The 21,593-nt window shown below is 36.8% G+C and overlaps 1 protein-coding gene across 3 annotated transcripts; it reads right to left on the bottom strand.

The window, feature by feature from the left end:
* Positions 1-444: 444 nt before the first annotated feature.
* ark2ca (arkadia (RNF111) C-terminal like ring finger ubiquitin ligase 2Ca) lies at positions 445-20,928 on the bottom strand. Of its 3 annotated transcripts, none has more exons than XM_058758410.1 (8): positions 20,729-20,928; positions 10,107-10,305; positions 9,712-9,873; positions 6,030-6,156; positions 5,696-5,800; positions 5,517-5,612; positions 5,316-5,419; positions 445-4,035 (listed from the first exon to the last, which is right to left on the bottom strand). In XM_058758410.1, exons 1-8 carry the CDS (start codon positions 20,787-20,789, stop codon positions 3,918-3,920), a joined length of 972 nt encoding a protein of 323 aa, XP_058614393.1. In that variant the 5' UTR covers positions 20,790-20,928; the 3' UTR covers positions 445-3,917. The 3 variants fall into 3 exon arrangements, 2 of the variants coding, with proteins under 2 accessions (XP_058614393.1, XP_058614391.1); XM_058758408.1 differs by having other exon boundaries at positions 9,712-9,837; XR_009267957.1 differs by lacking the exons at positions 445-4,035; positions 5,316-5,419; positions 5,517-5,612; ... (2 more) ...; positions 9,712-9,873; positions 10,107-10,305 and adding an exon at positions 15,007-19,061 and having other exon boundaries at positions 20,729-20,869.
* Between the last annotated feature and the right edge of the window lie 665 nt (positions 20,929-21,593).

Genomic DNA, 21,593 nt, shown 5'->3' with positions numbered 1-21,593 from the left:
AAATCCGCTAGTGAAAAAACACCCACAGCACGCGGCACCCCTGTCACTGGCACTTTTAGGACAACATTATTATTAATGTCTTTTTTTTGTTTGTTTTGTTTGTTTTTCAAATGCAAGCAGCAGCAAAAAAATCAATCTTCTAATATCATTAGTAGAACATCTGCACTAGTCTTTATTTTCTCTATGTAGCTGTATATTTCTATTTAGTCATGTATATATTGAAACCTGAGAAAAACATGCATTTTAAATCTGTTGTGCTTTATCATACTCTGTTAGTCCTGACCCTGCCATGAGACAGGGAGAAAGAGAGAGAGAGAGAGAGACAGAGAGAGAGACTGGCAAAATAAACTAGGACGAAAGAGGATTCACATGCCCTGGAGACAGTCTGAAAGCGCTGACTGACAATAACAGAGATGAAACAGAAATAGGCACAAGGAATAAGAGATTGCGAAAAAAAAAGAAAAAAAGAGCTTGTTCCAAAATCTAGCGAGCCTCCTACTTAGACTAGACAACAGAATATGCAATGTGTCCTATGCAGTGACTAAGATTACATATATATATTTAACAGAGATATCAATCCCAGAACGCATTGCGACAAGCTCGGTCACAATAGCTGGTGGAGAATGCGGGCAAAATCATAACTATACTCCATTCAGTGGCCAAATATATTGATTAAAAACAGTGGACCATTTTAACCAATATGTGCGCATACTACATATTTTTAACCGTAGAGCTTTGTTAGCTTAGCAATATGTTAATATGAAACACTGTAAAAAATATATATATATAAATAATGCATATTATTGACCCTTTACATTACTTACATTTAAGTATGCTTTACAACAAATGAATATTCCAGTTTTTTCCTTAAATATTTCATGTTTAATTCTACGTGCCACTTGCTGTTTTTTTCCCTTGTGAAAATTTCTACACCCATTATTTTTTCCAGTGTATGTGAAATTGGATCTCGTGTACTGTATATTTGTTGATGTCTATGTACTTTGTTTGAAATCAGTCACTTATAAGGTTTCTTTTCAGTTAGTATGCTGCCTTAGAAGGTAACTACCTATGTAGGGTGGCTCACTAGATTTCAAACACACCCTTAGAAAGTGAGAGAATGTAAACAATAATTTAAGACTGTTAAAGAAAAAAAAACCCATGACAAAAGAGAAAGCAAGTAGAGGATGTAAACATTAACAAGAATAAAACTGTTAAACAGAGAAAGAGACACTATAGACAGACATGAGATGAGAGAGGTAAAGATCATGTAAACATTGACAATGTAAGAAAGACTTCCAGAGAGAGGAGTAGAGAAAGAGAGAAAGATTGTGTTGCAAAGGTCGCCAGAGTGGTAAATGATGCCAGTGAGAGGGTGGCCTTGGAAAACTAAGAGTGCAAACAGGACAGCGAATCAAAACCCATAATACTCCCACTCCGCTGCCGTGTCTGACCAATCAGCAAGCGGAATGTCAGTAAGGTCACAGCACCAAAGGGAGAAACACACACGAACACGACCAACCGCATGCGAAGCATTCCCGCAAACCAACTCAAACATGAGGTAAGAGTTTTAATCATTTTATGTTATTTCTAAATAAATAAAATATGATTCCATTGCAAAAAAATGAAACTATACAAAATTAAATACGTACCCACGATATCTACAGTTAGTAATAAATTATGATTGTTAAATACTTAAGGCATTTCAACGGACATAACCCTGTGTAAACGATCAACACGAGCCATCATCCGCCAATCAGCACACAGAACACCAGGGGGAGGAGCCAACGCGCAGGCAAAAGTGCAGCTCAATGGCTGAAATGAATATAGATTTTTTTTTTTTTTTAACTGAAATGTTTTTAAAATCTACTTTTAGGTCAAATGAAGCAAAATAGAACAAAAATAAAAAGTATGCTTTATAGAGAAGGCAATTTCAGAATTTTTAATTTGAAAATTGGTGGAGAATGCGGGCAAATCATATGATTTATGATTTTCTCTCACAATTCCGAGTTTATATATTGCAATTGACTTTTTTCTCTGAATTCTGAGTTTATATCTCTGTTTACATTTTTTTGTTTGCTTCTGCAAGGAATAAATAATAAAACAAGTAATTGCACTTTCTCTCACAATTTTGACTTTATTTCCCACAATTCCTGAGTTTTTTGTCAGAGTTGTGTGAAAAATGTCTAAATAAGATAAAAAGTCGCAATTACTATTTTTATTCCAAAGTGGCAACAAGCTTCCATAGTTAACTGCTTATATAGGGTAGATTGCTAGATTTTGAACACACCCTGAAACAGACAGTAAGAGAAAATGCCAAATTTACATATCAAGCAAAATTGAACCAGACATTTTGGGGGAAAAAAACTATCTATATAAAAAATATAAAAAATACCCTTGTTGCAAGTTGTTAAAATTAAACAAACAACTAAAGTGATTAATCCTATAAACAACTAAAGCCAGAAACATACGCATTGCATAATGTGCATTTTTGCAAACTTCAGTGCTCAAGAGGGTGCCAGTGTTCAGACTTCTGCACCATTAAACCGGATGTGCTATTGTTTGTGTAGTTAGCTGTAAACATGTCAACTTTAACTTGCTCAGCAAGATTCACGAAATTTGAGCTGAAACAGAAAACTACCTGCGTATGTTTCGGGCCAAATATGAATAATCCCTGCATCGTGCTCATCCGTTTTGACCTGCTTATGTGCTGTTGGCGGATGGTCCTCTATCACACGACATTCTACATTGTAGTTCTAGCAATACAGCATAGCAACCAGCATAGCAACCACGAGGGGAGACCTGTCACACAAGAACACGGTTGGACACACACAAGCCCCGCCCCCTCCAAACACTGCATGTTTAAATACCAATAATAAATACAGTAACCATGGCAGCGCAGCACCAGAGTGAGGCCGGGCACTTTAGCTATGCTCACATGTGCTTTTTTCAGTAGGCATTTAGGGTCAAAGGTCATGGCAGGGTCTCTCTCGTGCACACACACACACGCACACGCTACATGAGTCTGATAATGTTACGGATCGTCACAGCTTAAAGGAGCTAATACACATCCATGCATTCGCGCGCGCACGCACACTTCCAGGTGTACCTTGAAACAACAATCCAAGCACAGATGCATGCAACTACTACTGCGCCTATCTACACGAATCCACCAATCACAACATTCTCCGCCTACTTTATTTTTTGTAAGACAACAGCCCTCCTCCTGCTTTCTCGGAAATGAGTTGCTTTTGTGTTTTTTTCTTCTTGTTGCGTGTTCTTTTTTGGCTTCTCTACATGCACCGTCGTGCACCACTAACCCATGAAAATATTAACACACATACGCGCACCAAAATGGTGAACAAGCGCACAAACGCAAGCTGAAGTAGCTCCAGTGTGTAAGACTAAAGCAGTATTGCAGATCAGAAATACAGTGGACACACACACACACACACACACACTCCAGCAGCTAGATTTGACAGTGTCTTATCCGCCATCGTGTATATATTATATTTAGTGTGTAAGTGTGTGTGTGTGTGTGTGTGTGTGTGTGTGTGTGAGTGTGTGTATTGTATGCAAGCTGAGGGTCTTTAGTAAAGTTCATGGCTTAAGGAATTGCACAAATACACACACATATGCTACGGACACACACCATTTCCCTACAGACAGAATCACTCCTCGCGACAGACCCTTTAGTTTCTACCAGCACGTGTGTGTGTGAGTGTGTAGTGTCAGTTATTGTCATTGGCTCAGTAAAGCGTGTGAGTGTGTGTTTAGTGTGTTGGATGGCTCATCATGTGTAGGTAATATACAGTGTGTGTGTGTGTATATAGATGGAAATGTCTGTGGATGTATAAGAGTGAAATAGAGCATGTGTGTGTGCGAGTTATTTGTTAATGTGTTATTTCGCCGGGTGTGTTTCAGCTCTCGGGGGTGAGCTGTGTTTGGATGTCCACTCTGCAGATGGGACACTTCCTACTGGTGGCCAACCACTGATCCACACACGCCTGATGGAACAAATGCATACAGGGTAACCGCCTGAAAACAGAGAGAGAGAAATGGTTTATTGGGATGAGTAGAACTGCATTAGCATATTGCATTTTGTATTTTGACATGCTCTGTTCTTGTTGGGTTTAGTAATGGGCATCCTGTATTTTGCATTGTTATCGTTAAATAAACCTCAAGCTATTAAGAATAGTTTTTATTAATTAGAATTATTTTATGAATAAGAATAGTTTATTAAAGTAAAAGATAAATATTAGATAAAAATGTAACAGTTTTAGGTCAAACTGACTTTTTCCAAGAAAAAAAAAAAAAAAAAATCCACAAAGAATATTCCTTTGTAAATTGTTAAAATTAAGGTTAAAAACAAAACTATTGAAATAAACTTAAAAAAAAAAAAAAGTTAGATGAAAAATTTAACTTGAAAAAGTTCAAATTGAAGTTCTAAAGTTGCTAAAACTGAGATATCAATTAATTAAAGGTCAAATGAAATATGAAAAAAAAGAGTCAAATGTACATGACAAAATTACTAAAACTAAAACGAAAAACTGAAAATACAAAATTAAAAGGCTATTCAAAATATATTTAAAAAAAAAATACTATAACAGTATATAAATGTTACTTTGTAGCATTTCTTGTGTAGTTTAAGGATGCAAACTTTGTACCTCCTGTGGTTTTAAGTTAATATTTCAATAATTTAAAAACACATTTTCATGCAATTAATTATCATCTACTCATCAACTCCTGAACCTCTTGGTGTAACAATTTTGTTCAAAAGTTTGGGGTCAGTAAGATTTTAAAACAAACAAACAAAACATACACAAATAAATTAATTAATTAATTAATTTTCTTTAGGAAGGATGCAATAAATTGATTAAAAGTGACAGAAAAGACATTTATAATGCCACAAAAAATTTAAAAAAAAAAGAAAAAAGAAAAAAGATTTTGATCATGGTTTCCAAAAAAAAACATGAAACAGCACAACTGTTTTCAGCATTGATAATAATAATCAGAAATGTTTCTTGAGCAGCAAATCAGTATATCAGTATATATTTCTGAAGGATCATGTGACACTGAAGACACTGAAGTAATGATGCTGAAAATTCAGCAAAATAAATTACATTTTACAATATACTCAAATGGAAAACTGTTATATTAAATTGTAATAAACTGATTTTACTGTATTTTTGATCAAATAAATGCAGCCTTGGTGAGCAGAACAGACTTTTCAAAAACATAAAAAAAAAAAAAAATTCTTTCTGACCCATACTTTTGAATGGCAGTGTAAAGTTTCATCTGTCTTTATTATATACTACCTGACATCTTCTCCATCCTCCAGCATGGAGAGGCAAATGGTGCATTTCTCATCCACATCCGACTCTTCCTCGCTCACACATAACTTCAGATCCAGTGGCTTCCGCTACACACACAAACACAGACACAAGTGTGTAAGCAGCAGAAAACTGTAGGTTGGACATGAAAATGAAAGTGTGAATGTGAACAGTTTGTGCATGTACCTTCTTGTATTTGTGGGGGAAGGTGAATCTCTCTATGGTGGTCTGTATGGCCCCTCGGCTGACGCTTCCCAATCGATCCTCCAGCTGTAGCAGCTCCTGCACACCATCACAGATTCAGAATTAAACAGAGCAAAGCATGAATGTATGCGAGTTACTGTTCATCTGTATGTGTGTTTTACCTCATAACTCTCTCGAACAGCAGATGAGTGTCTGCTGGGACTCAAGCTCTGCAGCGCCAGCAGGTGGAGCTGTGGATATGGATAATTCCTTATCTCATGGACAACCTACAGAAAACACAGCATACATGACTTAAACATTGAGGACCACATTCAACACTTGCACTTATTATAAAAGACTTATAAAGAAATAAAACTCTATAAATAAAACATAAGTAATGTTTCATATATACACACACATACATATATACACATATATATATATATATATATATATATATATATATATATATATATATGTGTGTATGTATGCATGTATGTATAAACACACACTTACCACTTGGGTGGAGGAGGTGTTCCTGGGGAGGTGGTGCATTCTGGGAGAGGCCAGGTAATGCTGGTAGGGTTGAGGGATCTGCTGCAGAGGATACTGATGCGGCACTCCTGCGTCCACGCTTAGGTCCCTAAAAGCACACATTTCCATTTTATTAAAAGCAATTTTAAAACAACATCAGCAGCAGAGAATTTATGTATTGTTTTTTTTTCAAATTTTGACCATGAAGATTATTCCTAAATGTCAAGGAAGTTTATTTGCTATGGAAGCTTACTTCTGCTATAGAATAAAAAATGAAAAAATAAATAAAATTTAATTGTGACTTCTCACAATTCTGAGAAAAAAAAAAAAAAATATGAGAAATTTTTTTGGATTGCAAAATATGAACTCACAATTGCGAGAAAAAAGTCAGAATAAAAAAGGTGCAATTTTACTTTTTTTTTGTTCCAAAAAAGATTGTAAACAAAACAAAACAAAAAAACAGAACTGAGATGTTAACTTGAAATTTTGTCTCTTTTCTTGGAATTCTAAGATGTAAACTGAGAATTCTGAAGAAAAAAAGTCAGAATTGTAAGATGTAAACTTAGAAATCCAAGAAAAAAAAAAAGAAAGTTAAAATTGCGAGATGTAAACTCAGAATTCTGAAGAAAAAGGTCAAAATTGTGAGATGTAAACTTGCAATTACAAGTTTCTAGCTAGCAATGGCAGAGTTTATAAGAAATTCAGAAAAAAAAAAAACGGAAGGGAACTCGGACATCTTTATGTTTTAGCGTCATAGAGAAACATCGGAAGATCCAAAGCTTGCATCAGATCGATGGTGTTTATGCTACAAAAAGGGTAAAACAATGTACCTGGGGTCCTTGTAACACTGATTCCAGGTATACTGAGAGGATGTGCAATGAAATTTATTTTATTCCATTTCCTAAACCCAACCAAAACAGAGCAAAATGTCCCAAAGCATTCGACCCCAATCCCAATGAAGAAGAAAACGTTGATCTTCTGGTTGTCATACTCTCATTAAGTTACAGTTACATCTGCTCAAGCAGAACGTTAATGTCATCTTGTGCTTCAGCAAGTTATCTCTTGCTAAAACGTTAAAGTTAGTGAATCAGTGCTAACATGTAAATATTTTCAATATATATATATTGCATGTATTTATATTAATATTCATATAATTTATATTATATACACAAGTACACTGAACAAAATTATAAACGCAACACTTGTTTTTGCCCCCATTTTTCATGAGCTGAACTCAAAGATTTAAGACTTTTTCTATGTACACTAAAGGCCTATTTCTCTCAAATATTGTTCACAAATCTGTCTAAATCTGTGTTAGTGAGCGCTTCTTTGCCGAGATACTCCATCCACCTCACAGGTGTGGCATATCAAGATGCTGATTAGACCGCATGATTATTGCACAGGTGTGCCTTAGGCTGGCCACAATAAAAGGCCACTCTAAAATGTGCAGTTTTACTGTATTGGGGGGGTCCGAAAACCAGTTAGTATCTGGTGTGACCACCATTTGCCTCACGCAGTGCAACACATCTCCTTCGCATAGAGTTGATCAGGTTGTTGATTGTGGCCTGTGGAGTGGTGGTCCACTCCTCTTCAATGGCTGTGTGAAGTTGCTGGATATTGGCAGGAACTGGAACACGCTGTCGTATACGCCGATCCAGAGCATCCCAAACATGCTCAATGGGTGACATGTCCGGTGAGTATGCTGGCCATGCAAGAACTGGGATGATTTCAGCTTCCAGGAATTGTGTAAAGATCCTTGCAACATGGGGCCGTGCATTATCATGCTGCAACATGAGGTGATGGTCGTGGATGAATGGCACAAAAATGGGCCTCAGGATCTCGTCACGGTATCTCTGTGCATTCAAAAAGCCATCAATAAAATGCACCTGTGTTCATTGTCCATAACATATGCTGTCAGGTCGAGACCCCGATGAGGACGACGAGCATGCAGATGAGCTTCCCTGAGACTGTTTCTGACAGTTTGTGCAGAAATTCTTTGGTTATGCAAACCGATTGTTGCAGCAGCTGTCCGGGTGGCTGGTTTCAGACGATCTTGGAGGTGAAGATGCTGGATGTGGAGGTCCTGGGCTGGTGTGGTTACACGTGGTCTGTGGTTGTGAGGCCGGTTGGATGTACTGCCAAATTCTCTGAAACACCTTTGGAGACGGCTTATGGTAGAGAAATGAACATTCAATTCACAGGAAACAGCTCTGGTGGACATTCCTGCAGTCAGCATGCCAATTGCACGCTCCCTCAAAACTTGTGACATCTGTGGCATTGTGCTGCGTGACAAAACTGCACATTTTAGAGTGGCCTTTTATTGTGGCCAGCCTAAGGCACACTTGTGCAATAATCATGCTGTCTAATCAGCATCTTGATATGCCACACCTGTGAGGTGGATGGAGTATCTCGGCAAAGGAGAAGTGCTCACTAATGCCGAGTTCACACTGCACGATTTTAGCCCGATTTTTCACTCGCTGACAGGTTTTGATAAATCGCAGACAAATGCCCGAAATCGGAGGCAAATCGGAGCTTGTTCACGAGAGTGACAATCACGCAGTGTGAATTATCAAAGAGGCGATCTGAGGGAGTCGCCGACACGTCGCCGACGCCTGTGAAATATTTGACATGCTAAATATCTGAAGCTGTTGGCGATTCACAATCACTCTGTGTGCAATGATTTCTGACTGAAAACTACATCGGCGATGACCTTCAGCCAATGAGAGACAAAGATACAGGGCAGAGGGAAGTTCGGTGAGGAGTTATAGACCATATCAGTATTTTAATATGTACAATTATATCATACAGAAACAAGAACAAACGCTTGACCAGCCGCAACATCAGCATAACAGTTACTGCAAAATTATTATTTACCACTCTTTGCAGAACACAATCCCTGTTCCCTGCATCTCCCTCCTGCATAATCTGTTTTTGTAGCTGGAAATCAGCGCACAGACAATTTGCGCGCTATATATTTTTAATACTTCCAGTCTCGCTCGAGAACAACAGGCTGATGCACACAGGTTCTAGCGTTATTTCCTTATCACTTCTCGCGTGTGTTTTGTTGTGAAACGTAGTATGCGGATCAGACAGAGTTGTCGGCGATTCTTCCTATTGTGAAATCGTGCAATGTGAAAGCCCCTGTCGCCGATCCATCGTGCAGTGTGAACACAGCAGCGACTGAATGCTACCCCAGATAGTCACGCAGTGTGACAACAACAGTGATCCGACGAGTTTGAAAATCGTGCAGTGTGAACTCGGCATAACACAGATTTAGACAGATTTGTGAACAATATTTGAGAGAAATAGGCCTTTTGTGTACATAGAAAAAGTCTTAGATCTTTGAGTTCAGCTCATGAAAAATGGGGGCAAAAACAAAAGTGTTGCGTTTATAATTGTGTTCAGTGTATATTTAAACATTTTTCATATATATATATATATATATATATATGCATATGCATGTATTTATATATACATAAATACACAGTACACACACATTGTGTAAACAAAAGACTTTTATTTTGGATGCGATTAATCGTTTGACAGCACTAATTGTAAGTCAGTTAGCAGGTCCGTTTGTTTGTCCGAGTGAGTGACAGTAACTAAGGGTGGGGGCGGGATAGTTTCCTGCTGCTTTGTATGCATATGATTTTGCAGAACTCACCAATCAGTGCCTTCTGCCAGGTATCTGGGCTGCTGTGGGATTGGCTGAGGGACATGGAGGGGCGGAGCATATTCATATCCTGGGCGTAACCGATGAGTGTTCAGCGGGACTCGCTCCTGTGTGCGTCTGAAGAGAGGCGACAGTATGAGGAATAGAATGGACCTTTTATTTATTAATTGTTTTGTTCGTTTCTCCTTATTTTGAATGAATGAATGATGCATTTATATAGCGCTTTGTGTATTGCTGTACACCTAAAGCACTTTACAGTGTGTGTGTATTTATAATACAATGTGTGTGTTATTTATATTTTGTCTTTTACCTTAAAGAAAGATACATTTCATATAACTGAATGTGCACGTGTTTTTTTTTTTTAAATTAATTTTTTTTTTTTTTACCTGCGCTGCAGTAGCTGTTGCTGGATGAGGTATTGCTGCTGTAAGGCCTGAGGTAGGAAAGGGGGCGGGACTTCCTGGTACTGAGGCGGGGCGAGGGGAGGGGGCGGGAACTCAGCAGGCAGCGGTGTTGCCGTAGCAGCCAGGTGAAAATGGCGGCAGGAGGTAGCATGACTATGCTGGTGCCTGCTAAAGTGTGCTCCTGTACGGGACAAGCAATAACCCATCAGAGATCAGCAACAACGTGTGAAGATGACTAAGGCTATGGTCCAGAATGCTGTGCTCAATATGCAAAATAAACATTTATTTCTAAGATAATAACTGGATGCCATTTATCTAACATGATGACATTATGTGACATCCATTGTAGTACACGGCTTTTTAAAATGTAAAAAGGTTTCACATATTTAGCCTGATCCAGGAAACAAGCAAATTAAATGTTTTTTCATTTTTTTTTTTTAACAGTATGCAGTATACAGCATAAAATTCACAGCATTCAGTAAATAGTACGTTAATATTCCATTCTAAATTAACATTAAAATATCACTTAAATTTCAACAATAGTTTCTGCAAAAATACCACATTTACTGCCGTTATTGTTACTACAGAAAAACTTGTTAGTCATCAATAAAACATGAAAATAAACTAAATTAAAATGAAAATAATGAAAAATATTTTTAAAAAATAATTGTTAAATAAAAACAGCATATAATACTGTAATATTATAAAAATAACAGTAAATAAATAAATTCTAAAAACTAATTAGGGTTACATTGAACATTAAATTCAATGTAATTTTTTACTAATGTAATATAGTAGAAATAATATCTGGAGTAATGGCAATTTAATAGAAAGGGTTTACCATAGTAAATGTTTGTAAGTGTTAGTGATGTGGTGTATTATCTTATTGAAGAGATGAAGCAGAAGCAGAACCAGAGGCCGTTCTGATTGATGTCCTGCATTTGAGAATATTACCTGTTGTTATTTAACTGAAGCCAGCTGACGATTCTTACGCTGACACACCTGCTGGATCTAACGGCCCGCGTTAAGGCAGGTAGGACTCGTTCTTTATCTGGATTACCACAGATCTAACTGATCCCGTTCCCTCAGGATTAGTTGTGTGTTTTTACAAACGAAATATACTAGACCTAATGCTGTCAGGCTGGAGAGCTTGTTTAAGAGGGAATGTATCCATCTTATTTTTAACAGAAATTAAGAAGCCTATTTCCGCCATGTATGCAAAGAAAAAATAAAATGATGAGATTAGTCAAAATTCAAATTATGACAAATCCTAACTATGGGATAAAGTTGAAATTATAACACTTAATCAAAATTATGAGAAATTCAGACAAAAAAAAAAAAAACATTATGAGATAAAAAGGTCAAAGTTATGACATACTAAATTGAAGTTATTACCTAGCAAGTCATAATTATAAATCAAAATTATGACACACGAAGTTGAAATTATGAAATTAAGTCAAAATTATGAGACAAAAAGTCAAAGTTATGACCTAGCAAGTCATAATTATAAGTTGAAATTATGACAAAAAGAAGAAATGACTTTAAAGGTCAAAATTGATTTTAAGACTAAGTTATGACTTAAGTCATGATTATGAGAAAAAAACGATTTACTGTTTACTGCACTGTTATTTTTCTAGTTATTTGCCTACAGTGGCTAATGAAGCAGAAGTCTCACACATTCACAGTAATACACTTGGTTCCAAAAGGTGGTTTGGCCCTAATGACAGGTGTTCATGAGAGTGGACCCGGCTGATTCAGCAGTCACACGGATTCAGTGACGGACATAACACAGACAGATGGAGGGGTGGGGGGTTTCAGGGACATACAGAGGGGGAGGGAATGATGGGATTGAGGAGGGGGAGGGGAAGGAGAGAGAACTGGAGGGGGAGGGAGGGAGGGACTGTTTGACAGCTGCTCTTCAAACTTCTATTTCAGCCGTTCAGCTGTCCAGCTCTCACACACACACAGTCTGGTATTTGTGGTTTACAGGGACTCTCCACAGGCGTAATGGTTTTTATACTGTACAAACTGTATGTGCTATTGCCCTACACCGACCCTACACCTTACAGGAAACTACTGGCAATTTTTGAATTTCATAAAACACCCTTTTGTATGTTTTTTTAAGCCTTTTGTTTCACAGGGACACAGGAAGTGTCCTCATAAACCATGTTTACGTTGTAGTACCCATGTTATTATACACATTTGTGATCTCATAAACCATATATACCAGTACACACACGGTTTCCATGTTTTATGGGTCTTTCCATATACAGTACATAATGATTTTTATGTATATACTGTATATTCTATCTCCCAACCCTAAAATGTCCCCTAAACACAACTCTTACAGAAACGTTTCTGCATATGTAGCATGATTTCTGTTTTCCTCATGGGGACAAAAAAACAAAACAATGTCCCCACAAGATCAAAAATTTGGGGTATTACTATCCTTTTGGGGACATTATGCCCCCACAACATGGGGCATACCTGAACCACACACACTTAATAAAAAATAACAGAGTAAGTTTAAAAGTTTGCTACTTACTAACATAATCCTGCTTTGGTGATGCCATATCTTTATAGAATTTTATTATTAAACATTTTTGGAACACTTTAGTGTGGTTTGTGTAATTTTGTGGTCAGATGCTTTTTAAACTGTAAAATTGCAATATGTACAGAAAAAGAAATGAAACTGGCATGGCTATATATATACACACATGACTGTCCAAAAGGTCTGTAAGATTTACATTTCTCCAGCGAGTCTCTTTTGCTCACCAACACTGCATTTATTTGATCAAAATACAGTAAAATCTGAAATAATATTACTATTTAAAATGGCTCTTTTCTACTTGAATATTGTAAAATGTAATTTATTTCTGTGATCAAATCTGAATTTTCAGCATCATTACTCCAGTCTTCAGTGTCACATGATCCTTCAGAAATCATTCTAATATACTGATTTGCTGCTCAACATTGATAATATTAGTGTTAAAACTGAGATACATTTTTTTTTCAGGATTCTTTGATGAACAGAAAAGAACAGCTTTTATTTGAAATAGAAATCATTTATAAGATTATAAATGTCTTTACTGTCACTTCAGATCAATTCAGTGCATCCTGCTGAAAAAAAAAAAAAAAAAAAGTATTTTCTTAAAAAAAAAAAATATATATATATATATATATATATATATATATATATATATATATATATATATATATATATATATATATATATATATATGAATGCATTTAAATATTGATTTGGAATATTTTATGAGAAGAAATAAGAAATATTTAGGCCTACTGTTAAAATGTAAATATATATATATATATATATATATATATATATATATATATATATATATATATATATATATATATATATATATATATATATATATATATATATTAATCGACCCAAAACATTTTAACAGTAGGCCTAAATATTTCTTCTCGCATAAAATATTCCAAATCAATATTTAAAATGCATTCATCTATATGTTTGACAAGTAGCAAAATAAACACCCTAAATTTTTAGGGTGGTATTTGTGATGACGACTATATTGCTAAATGTTAGTCCAAAAATATGGTAAGTCAAGTCTATTAAAGATGTTAAAACTGAAGTGTGTCATTTATGTTAAAATAATTTCTTGTAGCCCAGCTTAATATGCAGAAAATGACTGATTCAATCATCCCTCCTTATGTAGAGAAGTTTGTTACAGCCACAATAATGCAATAATACATGTAAAAGTATAAACAATGTCTGGCCATTCAGATGTGTGTTTGAGTAATGCAGAATGAAGAGTGTAACACTATTGGTAAAGTGGTGATGGCAAAAAAGCATGAATCTGACCTCTGCCTTAAAAGAATAGCACACACAAACTAACATTGTGCCATTGTGTTGTTCTATGACTGTATGTTTCTTCTACTGAACACACAAAAGATATTATGAATAACGTTGAATCAAAACTTGGACCACCATTGAACACCTTTGACTTTCATTGTATAGACAAAACAAGACATTTTTCAAAATACCACCTTTGGTGTTCTACAATAATCGATAGAATTTCCATTTCAACTTTACTACATTCTGAAGTCTTGATTTTTCAGCATCGCTCATTTCCAGCAGTATTTTGTATGAAACACTTGGTTTTGAATTGCATTTTTTTTTTTCCTGAGGTGAATATTAGGACGAAGTTGTGTTGTAAAAGGTCACGAGAAAATTTCAAAATGCTTAGAAGTCTCTGGTCTCGGGGGAAATGGAAACACGCTCGCACTTGGAGGACAAGATGGAATTTTCCGAGTGCAAAAGTGCAGAAACTGTTGATATGGAATCGTTATTGTCTCATTTCATGGTGCCTTTGGAGAACAGAACAGAGGAGAAACCGGCGATTTTCTCAGCGGGAAATATTCCCCAGGGCTCCAGAAATTCAAGCAAAACTCTTAGATCAGCAGAAACGTATGGAGCGTGCAGTTCACGCGCTCTGAATTCTAATGATCCTGTTCCTCTGCTTCCCTCACAAACCCGAGCAAAAACATTGATCAGTGAATAATAGTGAGATGCACTCGCCGTTCAGTATATTGCACATTGTGAGTCTCTAGTAAACCATGAACTCTTCTATCTGAGATTATGACATTTATGGACTGGAAACTGTCTGACCTCCATCATTAGAAATAAAGGTCATCACCTGAAGGTCAAGCAGCAGAGCTTAATGAAGGAGTTCTGTTGAGAATAAACGTCATTCAGATGCGTTTTATCCTGCCCTTACGGCCTAAGACTTTCTATCCCATGATCCTTTTAACTAATTACTAATCTACATTTATTCAGACCAGTTTTCCCTGCAGTTTCTGTAATCACAAGCTTTTTGCATAATTATTACCATGTATCTGAACAGATCGATTCTCCGTTTATGACTGGTCATCCATTTAAACCATCAAAAAATGTGTATGAATAAACATCATTAGATTGAGCTAATCATATTAAACCTGAGGTACCTGACAATCAACATGAAAGCCAATTGATAATTTTCATTTCATAATCCGATGTACTCGACCGTTCAAAAGCTTTGCGTTGGTAAATTTTTTTTTTTTTTAAAATGTTTTTGAAAGAGGTCTCTTCTGCTTACCAAGGCCACATTTATCTTGGGCAAAAAAACAACAAAAAAAACACTAAAAATTGTGAAGTGTTATTACAGTTTCAAATAACTGTTTCTTATTTTTATGAATTTAAAAATGCAAATCATTTTTGTGATACAAATCTGAATTTTCAGCATCATTACTCCGGTCTTCAGTGTCACATGATCCCTTCAGAAATCATTCTAATATGCTGATTTGCTGCTCAAGAAATATTTATTATTATTATTATTATCAGTTAAACAGTTGTGCTACTTCATAATTTTCTTTGATGGATGAGAAGTTTTAAAAGAACAGCATTTTTGAAATGAAAATCCTCTAACAAAAAGTCTTCAAAAATTTCACTTTTGATCAATTTAATGCATCCTTGCTGAATAAAAGTATTAATTTCTTTAAAACAATATCTTGCCCATAACTTTTGAATGGTACTGTATTTCCAAATGCAACAAGACATTTAATACAAAAAAAAAAGGTTTTGTCTGTCAAAAATTGACCAAAATGATTGGAGAGAAAGAAGATGGATTCCAAAGTCTAACAAAATTATGCACATTAAGCATGTAAATTCAATCATTTCTGACTTCATGTTGACTTTATGTATCAATTTTTACTCGAAACCCGTTTCTCCAGAAGAAACAATGAGAACGAAGGAGAGATACGCTAATGCAGGAGGTCAGATAGTGAGATGCAGATGGGATGTGTGAGACTTGAAGTGACTACTTTGCCTCCATATTTGTGAGTGCACATTCCCATGATTCACTCTGGCAAGTGGGAGGAGCAGAGATGACTCGAGGGAGGGGCCAAAGAGGCCATAGAGTGGAGTGGGAGGGGTTTGAGGGAACGACACATGGAAATCAGCAGAGAGCACACTGAGGGTTAGGGGAAAATCTACAGTCTTTATTGGAAAATTAGTATGAGTGGAACTGTGTGATCATAATAATAGTAATAATAATAATAATTCCATGCAAATAAAGAGCGAAGGCAAGGCCCAACCATGCTCCATAAAGTTAACATAACAGAAGCAGCATCCAATGGGTAGATGTGTATGCTACAACACGTCAGTACAGCAGGACATGTCTACACAAAGATACATTGGAGTTTGCTGTTCAATGTTCCAAAACAAAGAAACAATCAAAATCAAGAGGAAAACAATAAACATGGTCATGCATTACAGCCTAGTACAGGAACAGAAGGCAGAGAACCACAACCAAAGAAATAGAGACATTTCGATACTAGGAGGACTTCTACAGTGCAGTTCTAGTGATCCCTGTAAAGTGGATGACATTCGCGCTCGCACAGCGCTAGGAGCGCCGCCCGGTAGCGCTAGGCTAATGCTGGCTTTGCAGCATGGGTAAATCAAATGAATGAGGGTCGGTTTGAGTGGCGGTCAGGTGCAGTGTGCCAGTCAAGAGCCATAAACTAAAGCTTTGATACTTGTTTCTGTTTCTTCAGAGTAATTTTACTACTTCCAAGCTGAAGACGGCTGTATTTCTTAAATAAAATTTAGGTCACTATTTAGGTCATCTTTAAAGGAACAGTTCACCCAAAAATGAAAATTCGCTGACAATTTATTCATCCTCAGGCCATCCAAGATGTACAGGAGTTTGTTTTCTTCATCAAATTTGGAGAAATGTAGCATTCTAACACTTACTCACCAATGGATGCTCTGCAGCAAATGGGTGCCGTCAGAATGAGAGTCCAAACAGCTCATAAAAATATCACAATAATCCACACCACTCCATCAGTTAACATCTTGTGAAGCCAAAAGCTCTATATTTGTAAGAAACAAACCATTAAGACATTTTTGCTTTAAAACACTGCTTTTGGCCATAATCCATAATAATGCTTCCTCCAGTGATAAAGTCCATCCCTTGTTCTGTTCTCACATCAGAATGCACTCACATTTGTTTAGAACCGTTTTGGCTTGTAAATGGTGTTTAATCTGTGCATATTTCTCACCTGATTCAGACTAGACAACTTCTTTACTGGAGAAAGTAATATTACGGATAAAAGACTTGTTTAAAGATAAAATGCTTTAATAATGGATTTGTTTCTTACAAACATGCAGCTTTTCGCTTCACAAGACGTTAATCAACAGACTGGAGTGGTGCGGATTACTTGTGACGTTTTTATCAGCTGTTTAGACTCTCATTCTGACGGCACCCATCCACTGCAGAGGATCCATTGCTGAGCAAGTGATGTAATGCTACATTTCTCCAAATCTGATGCAGCAGCAAACTCATCTATGGGATGTCCTGAGGGCAAGTACATTTTTAACAAATTTTTATTTTTGGGTGAATTATTCCTTTAATATTGTCAGTCTTGAAATAGTAGCATTTCTATGGTTTCCATGTGTTACTCTTTGAGGATTAATAAAGCTCAATATATACACTACCTTTGAAGATGATACCACAATGGGTGTACAAAAAACATTATATACTTGACTTTATATGTGAAGTCAGTCACTCATGTCATTCTATACCCATATGCTGTCAAAACATGCCTTTTCATATCTTTGCTACAGATGTTTTCCTTAAACAGCCATCTTATAGTGACCAAAAGCTTGTGTGAAGAACTTGCATTCAGTTCCATACCAGAACCACTTGCATTTTTGGCCTTCAAAACCACCGAATGCAAATGAGATTTCAGAGTTTCTGCGGAAACTTCACTTGTAAGATGTCAGAAGACTTGAAATATAGTGTACGAGCCATTTAAACCAGGGTTATTAATGTTCCCTAAAACTATTAAAACCATTTTTGTTACTTAAGAAAGCTAAATCATATAGAATAATAATATTAGATGAAAAACTTCAATTTATTTCAGTTAGTTGGCAACAAACTAAAATTAAATCCAAATAGCAATATTAAAAAAGTATATTTATTATCATCATTATTATTATTATTATTTTATTTAAAAATAAATAAATAAAGCTAATTCAAATTATTGTAAATTTTTTTTTAAAGTAGTTAAAATGATACTAAAAGCTGTTTTGTTCTTTTTTCCCTGTTCTAGAGCTCTGTTCAGTCTCCTCCAAAAATATTTTTTTAACCAAAACAAATAACAGCATATGGGCATTGATAAAGGTGAGTAAATGCTGACAGAATTTTTTTTTCCTGCAAACTATTCCTTTAAGGAAGTCGGTATAGGTTTAATTTGATTAAATCATTAATGAGTCACCCTAGGGAGGAAAAACCCACAGAGCGAAGGGTCACCGACGGAGATATTATCGAGCCCAACTGTACATACATAATTAGAAAAGAAAAATGGACGTCAAGCTTCTCTAGTAAGTTTCTGAGTTCAAATCTGTGGCAAATCCCACCGGCACAGCGCACCTTCCCGGAAGACAAGACAGAGACAGTGTTTAGGGGTCGATCAAGCCCGGCTATGATCGAGTGAGAGGCCAATGCATCCACTTGACAGAAATTTACAGCAAAAATGTTGGTCTATCCACACTGAGAATGGGACAAATCACAATGACAGTCGTAAAAAAGCTAAATGCTACAATGAGTTGTTATTTTCGTCAAAGCAACAATGACCATTTAAAAATAAGAAGACAAGAGGATTCTTCTAGAGAAGAGAGAGTGTTATTCTGCAGTCGGTTACACAGGAGGATATACTGGATGAGTGAGAGTTTGTTTGTAATGTCGTCTTCAGATGGAAAGAGAGGGAATGAGAAGAGGGAGTCACAACACAGCTAGATGCAGGGCAGGCAGAGGCTATAGCACAGCAGCGGCGGGTGATCGTTAGATACACAATGGAAGGGAACAGAGCTCTGAAAAAATGCGGTATGTAGAATCAGCCCCCAGACTATGGAACAAGGAAAAAAATAGAAACAAATACAAGCACAATCAATGAAACCATCGGTGCTAGAGCATGGCTACAAAATGCACCTCAAATTATTACTATTATTATTGCACACATACATCAATGCATTTGGTTTTCTGCTGGTGAGTAAAAATCATACACTAATATATTATTTAATAGCATATATTTTAATACAGATGTCGGTGCAGTGTGGCTACAAAATGCACCTCAAATTACTAGAATTCTTATTGTTGCGCAAATATATTGATGCATTGCTCTTCTGCTTGTTACAGCAAAATTCATACTACTATAATTAATTGCTCACATTTTATATACATTTACATACAAGATGCACTTGCTGGTAATAATGGGTGACAGTAAAATTTGTACACTATTAAATTATTTAATTGCACACATTTTAAATACTCGTGCTGGTGTAGTAGAGCTACAAAATGCACCTCATATTACTATTATTATTTATTGAACAAATGCACATATATTAATGCATTTGCTTTCTGCTGGTGACAGTAAAATGCATATCCGACGATTATTTATTTATTTGCACAAATTTTATATACACATGCTGGTGCAACATGGCTACAAAAATGCATCGCATTGCATCTAATGTTATTATGTATGGATGCATCTTATCTTCTGTTGGTGTCAACAAAATGAATTACAAACCACTATAATTATTTAATTGCACATTTTATATACGAATGCATCTGGTGAAACATGGCTATAAAATGCATAACATGGTACGATTATGAATAGCGGTGCAGAACGGCTAAAAACGGCGCATTTCTGCTATTATTATTATTATTGACGTGCACAGATACTGTACATGGATGCACCTTTTTTTCTGTCCAGACATGGCTGGCTAAGCTGTGATTTAAGATCCAGGTGTTTTTCCTCTCCATTACAGCAGAATTAAACACTTCATGCTGCGATCGATGATTAGACATTAAAACGATCCAATTTTTCCATGCATTCGTGTTGTAAAAGCTGAAATTGCGAGCAGGTTCAGCTGAGGATATTTCGTGGCACTGCAGCTGCCCATCAGCACACTGACTGCTGAAGCCATGTTTAATTATTCATCAACAAAACCGCACACGGCGGAACGGATGTGAGGGAATTTAACGGATCGTAACGCGTTATCTACACTGCAACCAGCTAAAACGCCGCCAAAGCTGTCGACGCTGCAAACGTGCAACTTTGTTGCTTTATAATACGAAGGTTCGCGTTCGTCGCATCGCGCTGAAAGCTTGTAACAAGAGCGTTTTAGTTTGACGCGCCCCACTGAGGAGCTGTACGCGAGACAAATAGACGACTACGCATAAACGCCTAGAGTTATTTCTATATTAAAGCCTGCTACATATGGCTTCTGACACAAAGGATGACGGCGCTAAGGAACGTGCTACGCGTTTTCCAAATTGTGACCCGATAACGACTTATCCAGTGAACTAAAACACACTCTCTTCCTGGTGTATCCAAATGATGGATATTTTCTTTAATGTTACGCCACTGAGCAAATCGCTCCGTATTTGTGTTGGGAAATACGCGACGCTCCGCCAGGCCAGCAGCCTTTGATCACATCTGCGCGTTTCTAATACACTCGTGAGAAAAGACGCGAGCGCGTGCGAGTGCGACAGTAAATAAGGCGCTATTACCTCTACTTCTGACCGAACCGAAGACGGGAAGAACCAGATATCCGACGTGCACTAACACCATCCTGGCTCCTTTGTTGCTGTGCTGCCCATGGACACCTTCGCCTTCCAATACGAGACTATTCAAAATGCAGCCCAGACGCCAGCTGCACGCACACAAAGAGAACGGCAGCCAATCAGCGAGCCCTGCGCCGCTTCCTGTGGCTCGGGCCTCAGCCAATCAGAGCGCTCGGCACGGCGGCGAGTCTTTTGTGAATTAGCTGTAGGGGGGTTTGACGTGCTGGACGCGGCGGAAACGCGCAGCTACCAAAACGCGTCAAGATTTGTAAGCTATGACGTCAGCGTGCAAATACATTTTGAAACATATATAAATAATAAAAAAACTGCATTGCGAAGTTGGTCAAGGTTGTGTAATCCGTCTAGGAATGTTCTATGTTATGTGTCCTATTCGCAGCTCCTGTGACATGTTGATCCTTACCATAAATAAACACAAGAAAAAATCTGACTGAATGAATTACAATGAAGGACTCTAGAGACTTGGCAAAACAATTTAGATTTTTTTTTTTTTTTTAAATGAAGGGTTTCCAAAAGGGGTTTTCACAGTTATGTCACAGAAGAACCATTTTTGGTTCTCCAAAGAACCTTTCATGTTCTTAAAAGGACATTTTGTGGAATGGAAAGATTCCATGGATGTTAAGTTTCTTCATGGAACCATAAATACTAGTAAAGAAGCTTTATTTTTAAGACTGTATCATGAAGTGTGAGGTAACTGTTGTCAACACACGTGACAGTTTCAGATTTGATGTTTTTGGTATATGTTTAGACCACCAGAAACATGATCAACCTGTTGTTTTGTGTTTAAAAAATC

The sequence above is a fragment of the Onychostoma macrolepis genome, chromosome 21 (assembly GCF_012432095.1).
Source record: "Onychostoma macrolepis isolate SWU-2019 chromosome 21, ASM1243209v1, whole genome shotgun sequence".
Classification (NCBI taxonomy): Eukaryota; Metazoa; Chordata; class Actinopteri; order Cypriniformes; family Cyprinidae; genus Onychostoma; species Onychostoma macrolepis.
The sequence above is the reverse complement of the archived record's forward strand: the minus strand, read 5'-3'. Positions and strand labels throughout refer to the sequence as shown.